General features: G+C 39.6%; 3 protein-coding genes across 3 annotated transcripts; 1 reads left to right on the forward strand and 2 right to left on the reverse strand.

Moving 5' to 3' along the window:
- Positions 1 to 1,608: 1,608 nt before the first annotated feature.
- On the reverse strand, positions 1,609 to 2,376 carry LOC107045170. Its single transcript, XM_015267331.1, has one exon. It carries the CDS (start codon positions 2,374 to 2,376, stop codon positions 1,609 to 1,611), a length of 768 nt encoding a protein of 255 aa, XP_015122817.1.
- Positions 2,377 to 2,496: 120 nt separating this feature from the next.
- Positions 2,497 to 4,509, reverse strand: LOC107045171. Its single transcript, XM_015267332.1, has one exon. The coding sequence runs from the start codon at positions 4,507 to 4,509 to the stop codon at positions 2,497 to 2,499; it is 2,013 nt and encodes a 670-aa protein (XP_015122818.1).
- Positions 4,510 to 10,565: 6,056 nt separating this feature from the next.
- On the forward strand, positions 10,566 to 14,823 carry LOC107045172 (dentin sialophosphoprotein-like). Its single transcript, XM_015267333.1, has 5 exons — positions 10,566 to 10,580; positions 10,997 to 11,105; positions 13,048 to 13,199; positions 14,200 to 14,286; positions 14,368 to 14,823. Exons 1-5 carry the CDS (start codon positions 10,566 to 10,568, stop codon positions 14,821 to 14,823), a joined length of 819 nt encoding a protein of 272 aa, XP_015122819.1.
- Positions 14,824 to 16,891: the final 2,068 nt, after the last annotated feature.

The following is a 16,891-nucleotide window of genomic DNA, read 5'->3' on the forward strand; positions in this document are numbered from 1 at the left end:
TAGTTTTTTGTTTTGGAGATTAAGACTGACATTTTGACGTTTCAATTCGTCATTTTCCATCCTCAATAATTTATTCTCGCGACCAATCAATTCCCTCTCTTTATCACATGATTTTTCACATGAACAACTCGATATAATTTTTTTTTCTTCTCGTATAACCTTTCGGGTCTTTACGATTTGTTCCCTTCCCACCCCCCTCAACCCCCTGTACCGCATTTTCCGAAGGGAGGGAAAACCTCATTCGAGGGAAAAACCTGCCCTGGTACAGTCGTCCTTTTTGACGGGACTACCGCTCGGCAGTGAAACTGTGAGATTAGAGCGCTATAAATTTTGACCGCCGATTCCGGGAAGCGAACCCGGATCATTGGCGTACAAGTTGTCACGTCTTCACTGTAATTTTTACTAAAATTTAGAAGAAACTAAGACAACCAAGCTACCGTATTTTCACTTGGTGCGTTATGAATTTATAAATGGGGGTTTAAATGTTTGTAATGTTGATAAATGAATATAATGCGTTGAGTCACTTAAACAATCACTATAATTTCACTAAAATTGACTTTATACACCTTAAATAACACTAGTCTTAAAAGTACTTGGAACTTATTCTGAGAATTACTTGAATTGAACTCAATTGAACACAAGACTTGGCTAGGTCGATTAAAAGGTTTGATTTGAAGCGCGAAATGAATCGGTGAATTGTCACGAGTAGACTGACGTGTTTGGGTTTCTGAATGAGTGACTTGCCCTCAGAACAGTGAGGGTGGGAGAAAATTTCTAAAATTTCATTGGTTAAAATAAGTGTGGGAAAATCCTGGAGTTTAAGGAAAGGGATAGCGAAAAGTATACATAAAAAAAAAGGGAAAGCGCATCTAGGAAGGATGCGCTCTCGGTACGCCTTGAGTGTCGGGCACGTGTTGACCACTGGTGCCGTCCGGTGACCAGAGAGCGGGTAAAATAGAGTAATAAAGTTTGAGGATTTTAGAATTGAGTATTTCAACTCTATGTAAAAGAAAAAGTTATTGTCTAAAATTTTCCCCAGTACGTGATTTTCGTGAAACCCGTCAGAGTTGAATTTCTCACGACGGTCACAATATAATTTACTACTAAAATTATGCCTAGCCAAAGGCTGTTTCTTAGTTTTTGAAAGTTGAAAGTGAATGATTTTAAAAGATTTAAAAAATTGTTTGAAATTCTATTTTTCTTGTTTTCAAAATATAGCAAAAAATAAATAATAAATATGTTGGTACGCAACATCCTGGGGGGGTTGAGAGACTATGCGATCAAGAAACAGTCACTTCTAAATGAATAGATTGAAATGAACTAACTTACAATATTACAACTCTCCCCCAGATGGATCTGAATACTAAGCAAAAACTGAATTTTAAAAGTAATTGTTTTTCACTAATTGTCCATATTTTCTGCTGTGACTGGCAATGGGGCCAGCTTCTTCACGCTGCGTTTCATGATACCGCTTTCAGTTTTCACTGAAGCGACTCTGATGACTGCATCTGCTCCTGGATGGACTGCGATGACTCTTCCCAGCTTCCAATACATAGACTTGAGGTTGTCATCTTTGAGGAGGACCAAGGAACCTTCCTTGATCTGGTGTTATCCTGCGCTCCATTTGCGCCTGACCATGAGCTCGTGGAGGTACTCTTTATACAACCTCTTCCAGAAGTCTTGACGTGCCTTCTGTATGTGCTCCCAGTTGGAGAGTCGATTGATTGGCACGTCTAAGAAGTCATGCTCTGGAATGGCAGTGAGCGGTTCCCCAATGAGCAGGTGACCTGGTGTTAGCACCAACAGGTCGTCGGGGTCTGGGAACACAGGTGTAAGAGGACGAGAATTGAGAATCGCCTCAATTTCTGTCACCAATGTGTCCAGTTCCTCAAAGGTGAACAGTTTGTTCCCGGCCACTCTTATGAGATGATGTTTGAATGAGCGAACAGCAGCCTCCCAGATGCCACCAAAGTGCGAGGATGCTGGGGGGATGAAGCCCCATTTGATGCCCTTCTCGTTCAGATATGTAGACACCTCGGAGTTGTGATCCTCTGACTTGAGTGTGTCCAGTAGCTGCTTAAGCTCATTCCTTGCACCAACAAAGTTGGTGCCATTGTCTGACTGGATCAGCTGGCACCTGCCTCTTCTGGCAATGAAGCGACGAAGAGCTGCGAGGAATCCTGAAGTGGTCATGTCGCTGACCAACTCCAAAAGCACTGCCTTTGAAACTAGGCAGATGAAGACTGCCACATATGCCTTGACTTGACCTCTATTGCGATGTTTCTTCTCTTTTATCGTGAATGGCCCACAGTAGTCCACCCCGACGTTGAGAAACGGTCTGGCCTTGGTGATACGTGTCTGTGGCAGATCTCCCATAATGTAGTCCACTGCAGGTGGACTTGCCTTAGTACACGGTACACAATTCTGAATGATTCGACGGACTTCGTTCCGTCCATCCAGCAACCAGTATTGACATCTGATTGCGTATAACGTGGCTTATGCACCAGCATGTGCCTGCTCTCTGTGCATGTCCCTGATGATGAGTTCACTGACAAACTCCTTCTTTGGTAAAACGACCGGATGCTTCTGGCTGTAGGGGATGTCTGCTGCCTGAAGTCTTCCTCCAACTCGAATGATGCCATGAGAGTCCAGAAATGGATTGAGCTTTGATAATTTGCTCTTACGATCCACTTCTTTCTTCTCGCTGAGCTGGCGTAATTCACTGGGAAACGCGTTCCTCTGCACGAGCCTCATGATTACTTGCTCTGCTTTGATGAGCTCTTCCAATTGAATTGGACCTTTGAATTTTCTATTGCTTATCTTGAATCTGAGCAGGTAAGCAATAACCCTCTTTAGCTTGTGGATTGAATGATACCTCTCCAGCAGGGTGAAGTCATTGATGGTAGCACTCATGCAGGTCACTCGCTTGGCCTCTGGATCTTCAATTGGCTCAGTGAGCTTGGATGTGGGCCACTTGACTTCTGGCCCTGACAGCCATTGGGGACCAACCTTCCAAAGCTCATTGGTGATAAAATCTGCTGGCATCTGGTCTCTTGAGAGGGCATCAGCTGGATTAGATTCCCCTGGAACGTGTCTCCACTCGCCTCCTTCAGTGCTGGATTGAATCTCTGCCACTCGATTAGCCACGAATGTTTTAAATAAATTTGAAGATTTGCTAATCCAGTGCAGAGTAATCATTGAAGCACTCCAGAAAATGATTTTCTCGATGGGGATGTTGATGGTATCCTTGATGCTTTGGTACAGCCTGGATAAAAGCAAGGCTCCGCATAACTCCAGGCGAGCTACCGAGACGTACTTGACTGGTGCAACTTTTGATTTGGCACAAAATAATCTGCACTGTACGTTTCCCTGGATATCGATCGAGCACACATAAATACAGGCACCATATCCAGTGGTGCTGGCATCACGGAATCCATGGATCTGCAGTTGTTTGCCATTCTCCTGACAGATCTTGCGTGGGAAATGTACGTCATTTAGCAAAGGTAGCTGGGAACAGAGATTCGTCCATTCCGTGTGAATGTGCTCAGGAACAGACTCATCCCAGTTAACCTTGGCATTCCAGAGTTTCTGGATGATCATTTTTGCAGATAGCACAACTGGACCCAGCAGACCCAATGGGTCGTAGATTTTTGCGATTTCCGACATGACAATTCTTTTTGTCACTCGCTCCACGACAGGTACTGGCTGGACTGTGTATGAGATGGAATCTGACTGTGAGTCCCAATACACTCCCAGTGTCTTCAGCGTCGATCCATCGTTTAACTGTAGCTTTTGATGAATGGAGTCGGGGGGTAAGCCTCGTAGCAACCTGGGATCATTGGAAGCCCAGTGCTTGATATTGAGTCCACCCCGAGCCAATAATTGAGTGATTTCTTCACGAGCCTGCTTAGCCTCACGGATCGAATTGAAACCGCATAGCAGATCGTCCACGTACATGTTTTGTTTCAATATACGTGCGGCCACTGGAAAGTGATGGGCTTCATCCTCTGCTAATTGCTGGAGACATTGGACTGCCTGATAAGGTGAAAAGGACAATCCAAATGTCACGTTGTTCAGCTCATAAATAGCCACTTTGCCATGGCTGTTCCTCCACATAATACGCTGATAGCGACGATCTTCCTTGCGTACTCCGAACTGCAAGAACATTTTTTCAATGTCACCTGTTAATGTGTACAGGTGCGTGCGGAAGTGGAGAACCTGCCAGAAGATGTCTTGCTGCAGCTTAGGGCCAACCAACAGTGTTTCATTCAATGAAATGTCTGTGGTGGTTTTAGCAGAGCCATCGTAGACTACTCTCACCTTGGTTTTCACACTGTCCTTTTTTATGACGGCATGATGGAGCAAGTAAAATCCTGTATTGCTTGGATCACGTACCTCCGATAAATAAGTGAGCTCCATGTACTCGTCAATAGTATCAGAGTATGCCTTGCAGAGCTCTGGATCCCTGACAAATTTGCGTTCCAAGCTCTGGAAACGTCTGAATGCCATGTTGTAGGAATTGCCTAGGAGATCCTTTTTTGCATTGAATGGAAGAGCCACTGTGTATTTCCCTGTAGAATCACGACTGTAATGTCTCTTGAAATGATCCAGGCTTGCTGCTCTTCCAGTGAAAGTGGTTTCGGCCTCGAAACTTCCTCAACCTCCCAGAATTTCTCCAGGTTGAAATCTGGCGTTGCCTGATGACACTGAACTGCTTTGGCGTTTTGAGACGTGTGAATTGCTCCACCAATTACCCAGCCAATCTGGGTTTTATGGAGATAAAGGTCCGGTCCACCTGGCGGGGACAAATCAATTTGTCCAGTACAGAGCAATGATAGTGTTGGTCCTGTTCCTATCAGCATGTCAATTGGGGCTGGCTTATGAAAGTCTGGATCCGCCAATCGAATATTTGCAGGAATCTTCACTGATTCTCGTGGAATGAATGATGGTGGAATCAGATCAGAAATCCTGGGAATGGTCAAGAAACTTAACTCCTTCTGGAAACCGCTATGCCTTGATTTAATTGTGGCAGTTACCACGTCCTTCGTGTATGTTGCAATTTCGCTGAGAGTTCCAACTGGTAGGACACACGGTTTTCGCGACAGCTTCAATTTCGTCGCGAGACTCTCGGTAATAAAGTTCGCCGATGCACCAGTGTCTAGGAGAACTCGACATTGTTCAACTGCACTGGACTTGTTGAGTACATTGACTACTGCTGTGGTCATGACTTGACTGGAGGGAAGACGAGCGGTCATGGCGCTGACAGGCTGTCCCGTGGATGATGATGAGTGCAGAAGAGTGTTATGTGGCTCTTTACACTGTCTGCAATGGGTGTATCTGCACTCTGATTCATGCTTATTCAAGCAGTTGAGGCAGAGTCCCAATTGCTTTGCGATCTTGATGCGTTGATCCACTGGCTTCTCTTTAAATTTATTGCATCGAAAGAGTGGGTGAGATGAATCGTTACATACCTCACCATTTTTACCAGTGACTGCATTGAAAGAATGAAAGTGTTTATTCTTCTTTCTGTGTGATTTACTGCTGGTCTCCACCGCTGGAATAGATTTTTCTTTATTTCGCGACTGGAGCCTTGAAGCACGTCTGTTGAGTAATTCCAACATGTCCTCCAGTTTCGGGAGCACACCACGTTCCTGTTTATTGTCCCAGGCATCCGCAGTGGTCTTGGTGATTTTCAGCTCCAACAGGGCCACGATCAGCTGATCGCCGACATCTACCCCAAGACTGATGAGTGACTCCACGTGCTGACGTGTATTATCAACTAATTGTGTTAAACCTTCTGCATCCTCTTTTTCTTGTTGAGGCATTTTTAATAATTGATGAAGGTGTTTGGACACAATTATACGTTCATCGAGATATGCTTTGTCCAGGATTTCCCATGCTCGATCGTAATTTCCTGGCGTGATTGAGAGCATCTGAATCTTCCTCGCAGCATCTCCTTTCAATCCACCTTTGAGATAACCCAATTTATGTGTTTCTGGCACATCAGGGCGACTATTAATAATACTATTAAAGTCTGTTTTGAAAGAGATGTATTATGTGACATCCCCATAAAATATAGGCACTTTCAGATCAGGCAGTTTTCCTAATTTCAAGATGTCTGAGGAGACTGTCGAGTTGTTGTTGCTCCTAGCGGGTGATTCAGTAATCCTCTCGTTTTGATGTGGAGGATTATTTTTCTCCTTGATGAGTTCTGCTTGACTTAGGGTTTCCAGGTAATCGCCTTCCACGACGTATCGCTCTTGTAACGAGTGATGGAGTCCCTCAGGATCGAGTGAATCAAGTTCATCCATGAGTTCGTCAAAATCACGGAAATTGGCCTCATACTTTGCCATGCGTGCTTCCACGGCCGGAACATCTACAACCCTTTTGGCTTCGAATAGCTTGAGATTTTTTCTTGCGACGGTAGTTACGCTCTTCCAAGTTGATATTTTCCTGTTGAGCTCGGCAATCCGCGCTGAATTATCCTCAGTTATCGTGTCGTCGGGATTCGTCATTTTGTATTTAGAGAATGAAACTGTTTTCACCACACAAAACACACTGAATGTTCGTATTGTTTATGAATGAATGAATATTTATGGATTGGATTCAAACCGATCCGGCTCGAAGGACAATTTTTTAATGTCACGTCTTCACTGTAATTTTTACTAAAATTTAGAAGAAACTAAGACAACCAAGCTACCGTATTTTTACTTGGTGCGTTATGAATTTATAAATGGGGGTTTAAATGTTTGTAATGTTGATAAATGAATATAATGCGTTGACTCACTTAAACAATCACTATAATTTCACTAAAATTGACTTTATACACCTTAAATAACACTAGTCTTAAAAGTACTTGGAACTGATTCTGAGAATGACTTGAATTGAACTCAATTGAACACAAGACTTGGCTAGGTCGATTAAAAGGTTTGATTTGAAGTGCGAAATGAATCGGTGAATTGTCACGAGTAGACTGACGTGTTTGGATTTCTGAATGAGTGACTTGCCCTCAGAACAGTGCGGGTGGGAGAAAATTTCTAAAATTTCATTGGTTAAAATAAGTGTGGGAAAATCCTGGAGTTTAAGGAAAGGGATAGCGAAAAGTATAGATAAAAAAAAAGGGAAAGCGCATCTAGGAAGGATGCGCTCTCGGTACGCCTTGAGTGTCGCGCACGTGTTGACCACTGGTGCCGTCCGGTGACCAGAGAGCGGGTAAAATAGAGTAATAAAGTTTGGGGATTTTAGAATTGAGTATTTCAACTCTATGTAAAAGAAAAAGTTATTGTCTAAAATTTTCCCCAGTACGTGATTTCCGTGAAACCCGTCAGATTTGAATTTCTCACGACGGTCACAATATAATTTACAACTAAAATTATGCCTAGCCAAAGTCTGTTTCTTAGTTTTTGAAAGTTGAAAGTGAATGATTTTAAAAGATTTAAAAAATTATTTGACATTCTATTTTTCTTGTTTTCAAAATATAGCAAAAAATAAATAATAAATATGTTGGTACGCAACACGAGTCCAGCACTCTAACCGCACGGCCACTACCGTCGGTTAACAACTCGATATATTAGGTGTCTCAACTGTAGCGTCACTACTTGATTCGTCATCAGCGTCGAGGTGTGAAGTGCTGTCATCGCTTTTTGGCTTTTTGGCTGGAGGATGGGCATTCATCTTCTCATCTAGTTGGCTGTGGTTCCTCTTCTTTAGTCCGTCCTTGTACGTGGATAGCAGCCTTTGAGCAGATTCTTTTTTTGAGTTCTGTTGAGCGGTTTTCTCGGCTTTCTGTAGGAACTAGTCAAAAATAGTATTTTTCCGGGCTGGTGGGATGGGGTTTTTTACTCACGTGGCATTGGCGTCCGAGCCGAAGGCGAGGACTAGCCAATCACACGAGTAAAAAATCCCCATGCCAGCAGCCCGGGACAAGATTTTTCTGTAGTGATTTTCAAGTTTTCGAGTTTGGGAAGTATGTAATGCCAATTTCCAGACGAGAAATCGTGAGAAGCAGTACAGAAAACATAATTAAAAAGCACTACTCATTTTTTGATTGTGAATAATTTTTCAATAATCAACATATCGAAGTCATCACAGATCGGGGTAAAATGAAATAGAACCAAAAATATATCAGGCAACAAAAAAACGGAATGGAAGAGTAATATTGCAACTATGTATCTTCAAGCCAGCCACTGTTAAATCAAATAGAAGAATTTCGAACAAGTTCAAAAGATCAAGAATTGCAAAAACGTAGAACTGAACAACTGGAAAACCAAAACACCGTGACGAAAAATGTCAAAAGTAACCAAATAAAATGTGAAAATTCACGATAACAAAAAACATTGAAAATTACAAAAAATTCTGACTTTAAACGTAAACAAATGAAATATTGACAATGAAAAGGAAAGAGTTGAATAGTGAAAAAGTTGAAAACCCCCTACGAAAAACTAAAAAACAGAAAAATTGAAAATTAAAAACCCCAGACGAAAAACTAGAGCAGAAAAATTACCAATTAAAAATCTTTGACGAAAAATTTGACTAGTTGAAGTTGAAAAGAAAGGAAATAGAATCTCAAATTTGGAAATTGAAGAATTTTACAAGAACTGAAAATTCTTTCTTGTCACAGAAGCAACACCCGAAAAATGTCGGGGGACGCATGGAGTTACAAAAATTTCGGTATCCCCCCGAAATTTTTCTGGTGTTGCTTTTGTGACAAAAAAGAATTTTCAGTTTTTGTAAAATTCATCAATTTCCAAATTTGAGATTTTATTTCCTTTCTTTTCAACTATTCAACTAGTCAACTTTTTCGTCAAGGATTTTTTATTTGTAATTTTTCTGCTCTTTAGCTCTTCATCGAGGGTTTTTAAGTTTCAATTTTTCGGCTTTTTAGTTTTTTTGTTGAGGGTTTTTAATTTTTAATTTTCCTGTTTTGGCTTTTCATTTTTTTATTTTTCTAGTTTTTTAATAGGAAATAAATTTTTAGTGGAAAGTTGCAATTTGTCAGTTTTTTAGTTTCACAATGATTTTTTTTTCATTTTTTAATTTTGAAAATTCAAAATTTGCAATTCAGAATGTTTGCATTTTTGTATTTTTGGATTTTCAAATTGTGGGATTTTTGGAATTTAAGATTTTTAGATTCAAAATTTTTTAGATTTTAAGATTTTTACATTTTTACATTTTTAGTTTTGTAGTATTTTAGATTTTTAAATTTTTAGATTTTTAGATTTTTAGATTTTTAGACTCGGTTGCACCAACTACTTGTAACCGAACCGTCAGTTAAGAAAAAATTTGGATTTAAATGTTCAATGCATTAATTTTACCAGACGAGTAACGCCCAAAATTGCTACGAAAAAAAATCGAGTGTCTTGTATTAACTATCTTTGATACAAATGGCGCGAAAAACAAATAAAAATTTTCAATAGAATTTGATAGCTAAAGAATTGGGTATGAATTGTTTTCATTCGCGCAAATCATTTTTGTTCATGTGTTTTTGTGTGAGAAATAGGGTAATGAATAAGAAAACATGTAGGTTGGCGTCGGGGGTAGAAATACAAATTGAAATAGGTAATTATAGATGGAAAACCGTCAGACGGACGTTCGGCATTCACGCGTGCGTCTAAATGACGTCCAATTAACTCGCCTCAAGTCTGGCGGACGTTTCGACGTCCAAACGTGAGTTCAAAAGATGCCTACTTGATTGGCCTAAAGTCTGGTGGACGTTTTGACGTCCAGACCTCAGGTTGAATGTCCAATTCATTGACTTTAAGTCTGGCAGACGTTCCTGCGTCCAGGCTTGGGTCTCAATAGCGTTTGATCGAATGGTATGAAGTCTACGGGAAGGACAAAGCTATTATACTTACTCGAGAATCGTTTGCTATTGCCTTCTCCTTTCGAAGAGTGAACTTCTTAAACAGCTCGTGATGGGGCTCAGACGACCGTCTCATCGGTACTCTGAGAGTTGTTGTCTCAACTTTTGCATTCAAGTCCTTGTGTGTTCCTAAATAATGTGTTAAGGCATTTAAATTTGGGCTATTCGTGTTCGTTAGTCAAAAGTCAAGGAACTTCATCGTGGAATATTTATATGAGAAATGCAAATTCAGGACCAATGCAAACATTCACATCATCCGGCAATTTTTTCTTCTACATTAGCTTAACTCTTATTTGAACCCAGTGCACTTTTAAGACGAATAACGTTCATGATAATTACCTGCCATAGTGAGAATATAAACGTAAACCATATAATCATCATCCTTATATCCATAAACTTTTTTCGCTTCGAAATCAGCTTCATCTTTCGGTTTAAATTTCTTGTAGCACAGATCGTCGATCTCGAAAAGATCGCAAGTCTCAATTGCTCGGCGAGTAGACTTTGTTAAGTCCTTGCAAAAGGTCCACATGGTGGAGTTTTGGCTGATGAGTCACTCAAAGTTTTTCACAGTAACACGAGAGATTTTATCACCGATGAAATACGGTTCGTTTCACCGATTAATAACATTGATCCTGACTGTATAAACAGAACGGTCAGACACCTGTAGAAACTGGTCTCGACTGGTACATGCCACGGCGTAGTAATGTTCCCTCCAAAAGTAAGACGCGAGAATCTCGAAGAAGAGGGCGCCACTTAGACAAACTATATCCACGTGTGGTGAATAGAATATCTCTGGCGCATTCACAATTCTGTCTTTGCGACTGCCGGGAATTGTATATATGCTCTACGTTTTGTGCGATTTCAGTGCGTTATAATCGTAAAGGATTACAGGAGATAAATTCTAATTAATATTATGGCGCCTCCAAAAGTTCCATCAAAATCAACTATTTATAGGAATAGAAAATTGAAGGAGAAATACAACACAATTAATAGAGGACAAGGTTTTGTAAGGATTCGAAACATTCGACAACGGCGGCAGGTAAGGTTAAGTTGAAGATAACTCTGCTTTTACAATTAAGACGTTAACTGCAATATTTCAAAAGAAAAATTGGAATTCCCATGGATTAATTACAGTTGTCGCCCACGACGACCAACTGTTCTGATGAACCAGATGGGACACCTGATTCAGCCTCACTGGATGATGCTGCTGGAACATCCTACGAGAGCTCTACGGACACACGCAGTGAGATACATTTTTATATCCCTATTGGATGTCATCAACATATCGTCCCGATTGATTCGTATATAATTTTAATTTCATCCTCAAAGTCCGGATGCATACAGTGATGAATTTTCGAAATAAAACATTTGAAAATGCGAATATTGATAATTACACGTATGAAAAAATTCAATAGAATTTTTTAGCGAATTCGCAAGAAAATTCTCTTCAAATTCTATAGGAATTCTATGGAGTTTCTATAGGATTTCTATTGGAATTCTACAGAAAAATTCTGTTCGTTTTTTGCGCTGATTCTATTAGATATTCAAAAGGGAAAATTCAATAGATTTTGAATTTCTATTAGAATTTTTCTACTGAAATGTTTCTATTAGAATTATTTTTCAAAAAAAATTCCAAGTTTTTTTCGGTGGATTCTCTAATGCGAAAGAAAACCGAATCCGGCGGAAAAAACTTCGAAATTTTTTTGAAAAATAATTCTCGCAGAAAAATTTCAGTAGAAAAATTCTAACAGAAATTCAAAATCTATTGAATTTTGCCTTTAGAATATCTACTAGAATCAGCGCAAAAAACTAACAAAATTTTTCTGTTGAATTCCAATAGAAACTCCTATGGAATTCCAATAGAAACTCGTATGTAATTCCTATAGAATCTCATATGGAATTCCTATAGAAACTCCATAGAATTCCTATAGAATTTGAATAGAATTTTCTAGCGAATTCCATTGAATTATTTCATACGTGTACCTCATGTTCCATACTCTTCGTGTTCTTTCATCAACCCAGGTGGGATTGTGATAACACAGTCCGACAAAATTTCGATCGCCGCGGTCACAGAGACGAAACTACACCCATTAGAAAGATTTTTGTCTGCTGATTCTGAATCCGTCAATGAAAATCCTCTACACTGATAGAAAGGTTTACTTCCACCAAACGAGGCTCTTTAATTATTACCACGATTCGTTAATAGTTAATGAATCGCGGTGACAGTTAAGAAGGCTCGTTTAGTGCAACTATTATACTATAGTGATTTTGTTATTGCATTTAGCAATCAATGGTCTTTGGTCATTTTGGGAACTTTAACATTGTTTTTCTCTGAAACGAGAAGGCCTAGAGGATTTTTATTGACGGATTCGGAATCAGCAGACAAAAATCTTTCTAAGGGGGATACTTTCGTCTGTGTGATCGCTGGGGTCGAAATTTTGTCGGACTGCGTATGTATTTAGACATACTAAGCAAAATGTCCTGATTTATAATCTTGAAATTTCAAGATTTTTCTTCTCAATTTGGTAATTTTGGTTTGAGTCCTTCATGAATTAGTTATTAAACAACGTTCTTTCTGCAGTCCAAAAATATGTAAAATGCTGAAGTGAAAAATTGTCAGAAGTATAATGAACATTATCAGGGAATATTCTGAAGGCTTGAAAACTTCGGAGATAGGGAGCGAAACATTAAATATATCAAGGATACCACTTTACCCCAGGGCTATTTTTCGGTCAAACCTTTAGATGTTTTTAAGGCATAAATTACATTGAAAGCGGAATTGGCAACGCACCAGTCCGGCAAACTGGAGATGTAGGATCATACCCTACCTGGGATCAAATCCCGCGGGTCTCCAAATTTTTTAATTTGTGCATTGATAATTATCTAATTGATTCCCTCGTACAGAGGTTCAGAAAGCTGATGGATAGCATATAGCATCCCGCTTTCAATGGAATTTATGCCTTAAAAACATCTAAAGGTTTGACCGAAAAATAGCCCTGGGGTAAAGTAGAATTTTAAATTAACGGTCGAAAACTCTTTAATATAAAATATCAAGGATACAGCCGATTAGAATTTTGTAGATTTTAACCCGTTGTAACTCCTTTTGACCCTTCATTATATTTTCTTCGACTACATATTTGAGTATCAATTGGAAAAAATATCATTGATTCCTTCCTTGATTTTAGAATATAATGGAGAACAAGCCAACTGTAGCGATCCTGTCAATAATGGTCGGGGTAGATTAGCAAGAACTCCAACTGAGAGAATTCGCTCTGATACTGACCACAATGAAGTGGACTTGCAAAATATTTGTGATGATGCTGACGATATGATCCAGGTTAGAAGTATAATATTTCAAGCCTGGAAAATTCCAGTAAAACAGCGACCTATAGTGAATGACAATATGATGGAAGGACTTATGGAAATGCCAAATCCATCAAACAATTTCAAATTCTCACACGATTTTATGTTGGAATTTGAATCCTCTGTACAGCAAACGACGTTGAAATTTAAAAATCACAAGGGCTTCGATTTACTACCGATGAGTTTATTACGTCACTCTCAATGTTACAAAATGAAAAGAAAGTAGTTCTTAATTTTTTTTCATCAATAGGAACTTCAAAGGTGTCTTCTGATGATACAATTTTTAATCGATTGACTGCAATTTTAGTTTACACATACAGAGTATGTGCAAGGATTTCTCAAAGAAATGGTAATTTTTCGTGTATCCTTTGTTTTTAGGAGGGAAAAATCGACCAGACAGTTTCAATTGCAAATTTTTGGTCGTACCCCACCGTTGGAAAAAAAAATAAATTTCCATTGAAAAGTTCAGAAAAGTCCCGAACTCAAACGTATTTGAGTTTTTGGTGCTCTAATAAATTGACTCTCATATATTATGTATGTGTCAACCCAAATTTGTGTCAATTGATTCAGAATTGCACCATGAAAACCGTTTTCAGAATTTCTCTGCTCTAGATCCCTTTTCTGATCAACAAGAAGAAAATTGTTTTTATTTACATTAAAACCTGAAGTAGCAAACTTATGAGCACGATCGATGAAGGTACCTGCGGATTCGTGCACACGTTCAGAACGGCTGAGACGTCCTGCACACGTTCAGCCGTCCACATTCGCGTCTTCAAACTTAGTAGAAATCACATCAGCCAGGTGTGATTCTTGATTCAAAATTGCAGTCCTAGATATTTTTCACCCATAATCACGGTTTTACATTTTTTCCTAATTTTTTTGCATTTTTTGTGCTTATTTTCAAGTGACAAAGAATGCTGCATATTCCATTACAATAACAATATCGAATTTTTTAATGTATATATTGTGTGTAGGATTCACCCCGAAGTTCTGTGGGCCTGACCTGTAATGACATTTGGCCGAACCAGAGTAATTCTGACAAAGACAAATCCGTTAACGAGGTAGGTTCCTTCTTTCTCAACTCTGAAATAACGAAAGTCATACGCTTAATTTCATGATGTTCATAATATGATTTTCATTAGGTCGACACAGCTGCCTTCGAGAATGATCACCCCAGGCAGGTGGCTCAATCTCCTCGAAATTCTTCAAACGAAGATCGTCATGATTCAAATAATGAATTTGAAGGTGGATTGCACGCAGGCCCTCACCGCGGTCGAAATGACCCATCAAGTGACCATTCCACACATAATAATAATGGGGATGATTCCAACGAGGATCCTCATTGTGATTCGGATGATGAAGACGAGTATGGACCCTATGGGGACCCTGGTGATGATCCACATGACTCGTCTAATGATAATTCTTTTTCTTCGGATACATCTTCAAGCGATGGTGACTTGAATTTGGATTCGGAGACCTTGAATTCAATTTTGCGGTTTTGTCGAGAGCACACAGCCAGGGAAGCATTGTTGTTAATCTTGGCTTTGGGTATTCATCATAATGAACCTTATGTAGCAACTATTGGGGTAATGCCATGAATGTTTTGCTTGGGAAAAAGTTTTTGCCAGACACAAAATATGCTCTTTGGAAGGCAATCAACAAAAAAGCATCGAAAATTCATTTCAGAGCGTATTGTCCTAAAAAACGATGTGGCCTATATCTTGGGAAACACTTCAAAGAGAACGATAGGTGTCCTTGTGGATGGGTGATTGAAAAAAAAGAAGTGAAATATTTCATCACTCTGAATCTGAAAAAAGAATTTTCCCAATTCCTCAATTCTCCAGATGCCAGGCAATCACTATACTATGAAAGAAGGAGACATAAACAGTGGGATAAAGGTATCGAGGATCTCTTCGACGGAAAAGAATATCAAAGATTGAGAGAAGAAGGCATTATAACAGAGGAGGATTTTGTATATATTTTCAATACCGATGGATTCAAATTGGGAAAGTCAAAGACTAGTGCCTGGCCTCTGTTTATTCGACTACCTGGGTTGCCTCCCAATATTAGACAAAAACATATGTTCTTGGCAGCAATTTGGATAGATCAGCATGAACCAAATATGGCAACCTTCTTTGAGCATTTTGTACGTGATGCCAATGAGTTGTCCTCCGATGGACTGTTATGGAAACCCGACGGAGTCAACGAGATTCGAAGTCGATTCATACCAGTCTGTTGTTTAGCTGATAGTCCTGTACGCAGTGCCCTTTTGAATATGAATCGATTTAACGGGTATTTTGGGTGTACTTTTTGTGACCATGTTGGTATTTGGGAAGGGGGAAGCATGAAATATCCAGTTCGAGAACATCCGGATATACCAGAACCCATTTTGAGGACGCACGAGAGTATTATTGAGGATATATTTGAAAGTCATCGTCAGCAGAGAGTCGTTCGAGGCGTTCATGGACCTAATCCGCTCATGAATTTGAACCACTTCGATTTAGCACGAGGAATGATTGTAGGCGACGTACATGCTGTGTTTCTTGGCGCTGCCGAGTTTCACACCGAATTACTCTGGAGTCAAGTTGAACAATTGTACTACTTGGATGCTACGAGCAAAAGAATCATCAATCAACGCATGCAAGATATTAAAACACCCAGAGATATCAGTAGAAAACCACGAAGCCTTGATGAGAGAGGTCTCTGGAAGGCCTCTGAATGGCGTAACTGGCTTTTTTACTACGCCCCAGTATGTGTCCACGTTTACTGCCACAAAAATATATTGATCATTTGGAATTGTTGGCAAATGGTATATTTTTTATTTCCAGTGAAGTCGTTATGCCGGACGATTTATGCAAAGCTGAATCTTGCCTGAAGAAATACGTTCAATTATTTGAAGACTATTTTGGTATCGAAAATATGAGGTAGAATATTCACCTTCTCCTGCACATTGTTGATAGCGTTAGAAATTGGGGACCTCTGTGGGTATATAGTACAGCTGGATTTGAATCATGGAACAATAAATTACTGAATACTGTTACCTCACCCAAAGGATCAAGTCATCAGATCGTCACCAGATATCACATTAAAAAATTCGTTCACAACATGGTCGGGGATGATAGAATCGCGGCATCAGTCAAAGACGAGCTTAATGATATCCTATTCAAAACTCCGCTGAACGCTATGAAAGTTAATAATGCGTATGGAATTGGCAGTAGTGTAACAACTCACCCCACAGGCCAAGAACGCATTTTCATGCAAGAAAATGGCATTCGTAGCGAACAGATGAAAGTGTTTACAAAAATATTGATCAACGGATCTGAATTTCGAGCTGAAGAGAGGGGGAGTTGTCAATCTGATAACCGCATCCTAATCACACGCAATAACGATTTCTTCCTCATTCGGAAAATTGCGACATTTGACGACCCCGCAATTTGCGGTTTATTCGGTATTATTTTGGGCGTTAATAATACACTCGTGAACGCTAAATATATCTCTAATTTGAATGCCAAGTATGACGAAGAGTCTTTCATTACATCCAATGACATCAAGAGTCCAGCGATGATAATATCTTTGCTGAATAATTCCATTGCAGTACCGATTTCGAATCGATTCGAAATAGATTAACGAAGCCCATTTTTTTTTGTATACAAGTATTTTGTATTG

Source organism: Diachasma alloeum, unplaced genomic scaffold, assembly GCF_001412515.2.
Source record: "Diachasma alloeum isolate Michigan unplaced genomic scaffold, Dall2.0 Dall_scaffold_00882, whole genome shotgun sequence".
NCBI classification, from domain to species: Eukaryota; Metazoa; Arthropoda; class Insecta; order Hymenoptera; family Braconidae; genus Diachasma; species Diachasma alloeum.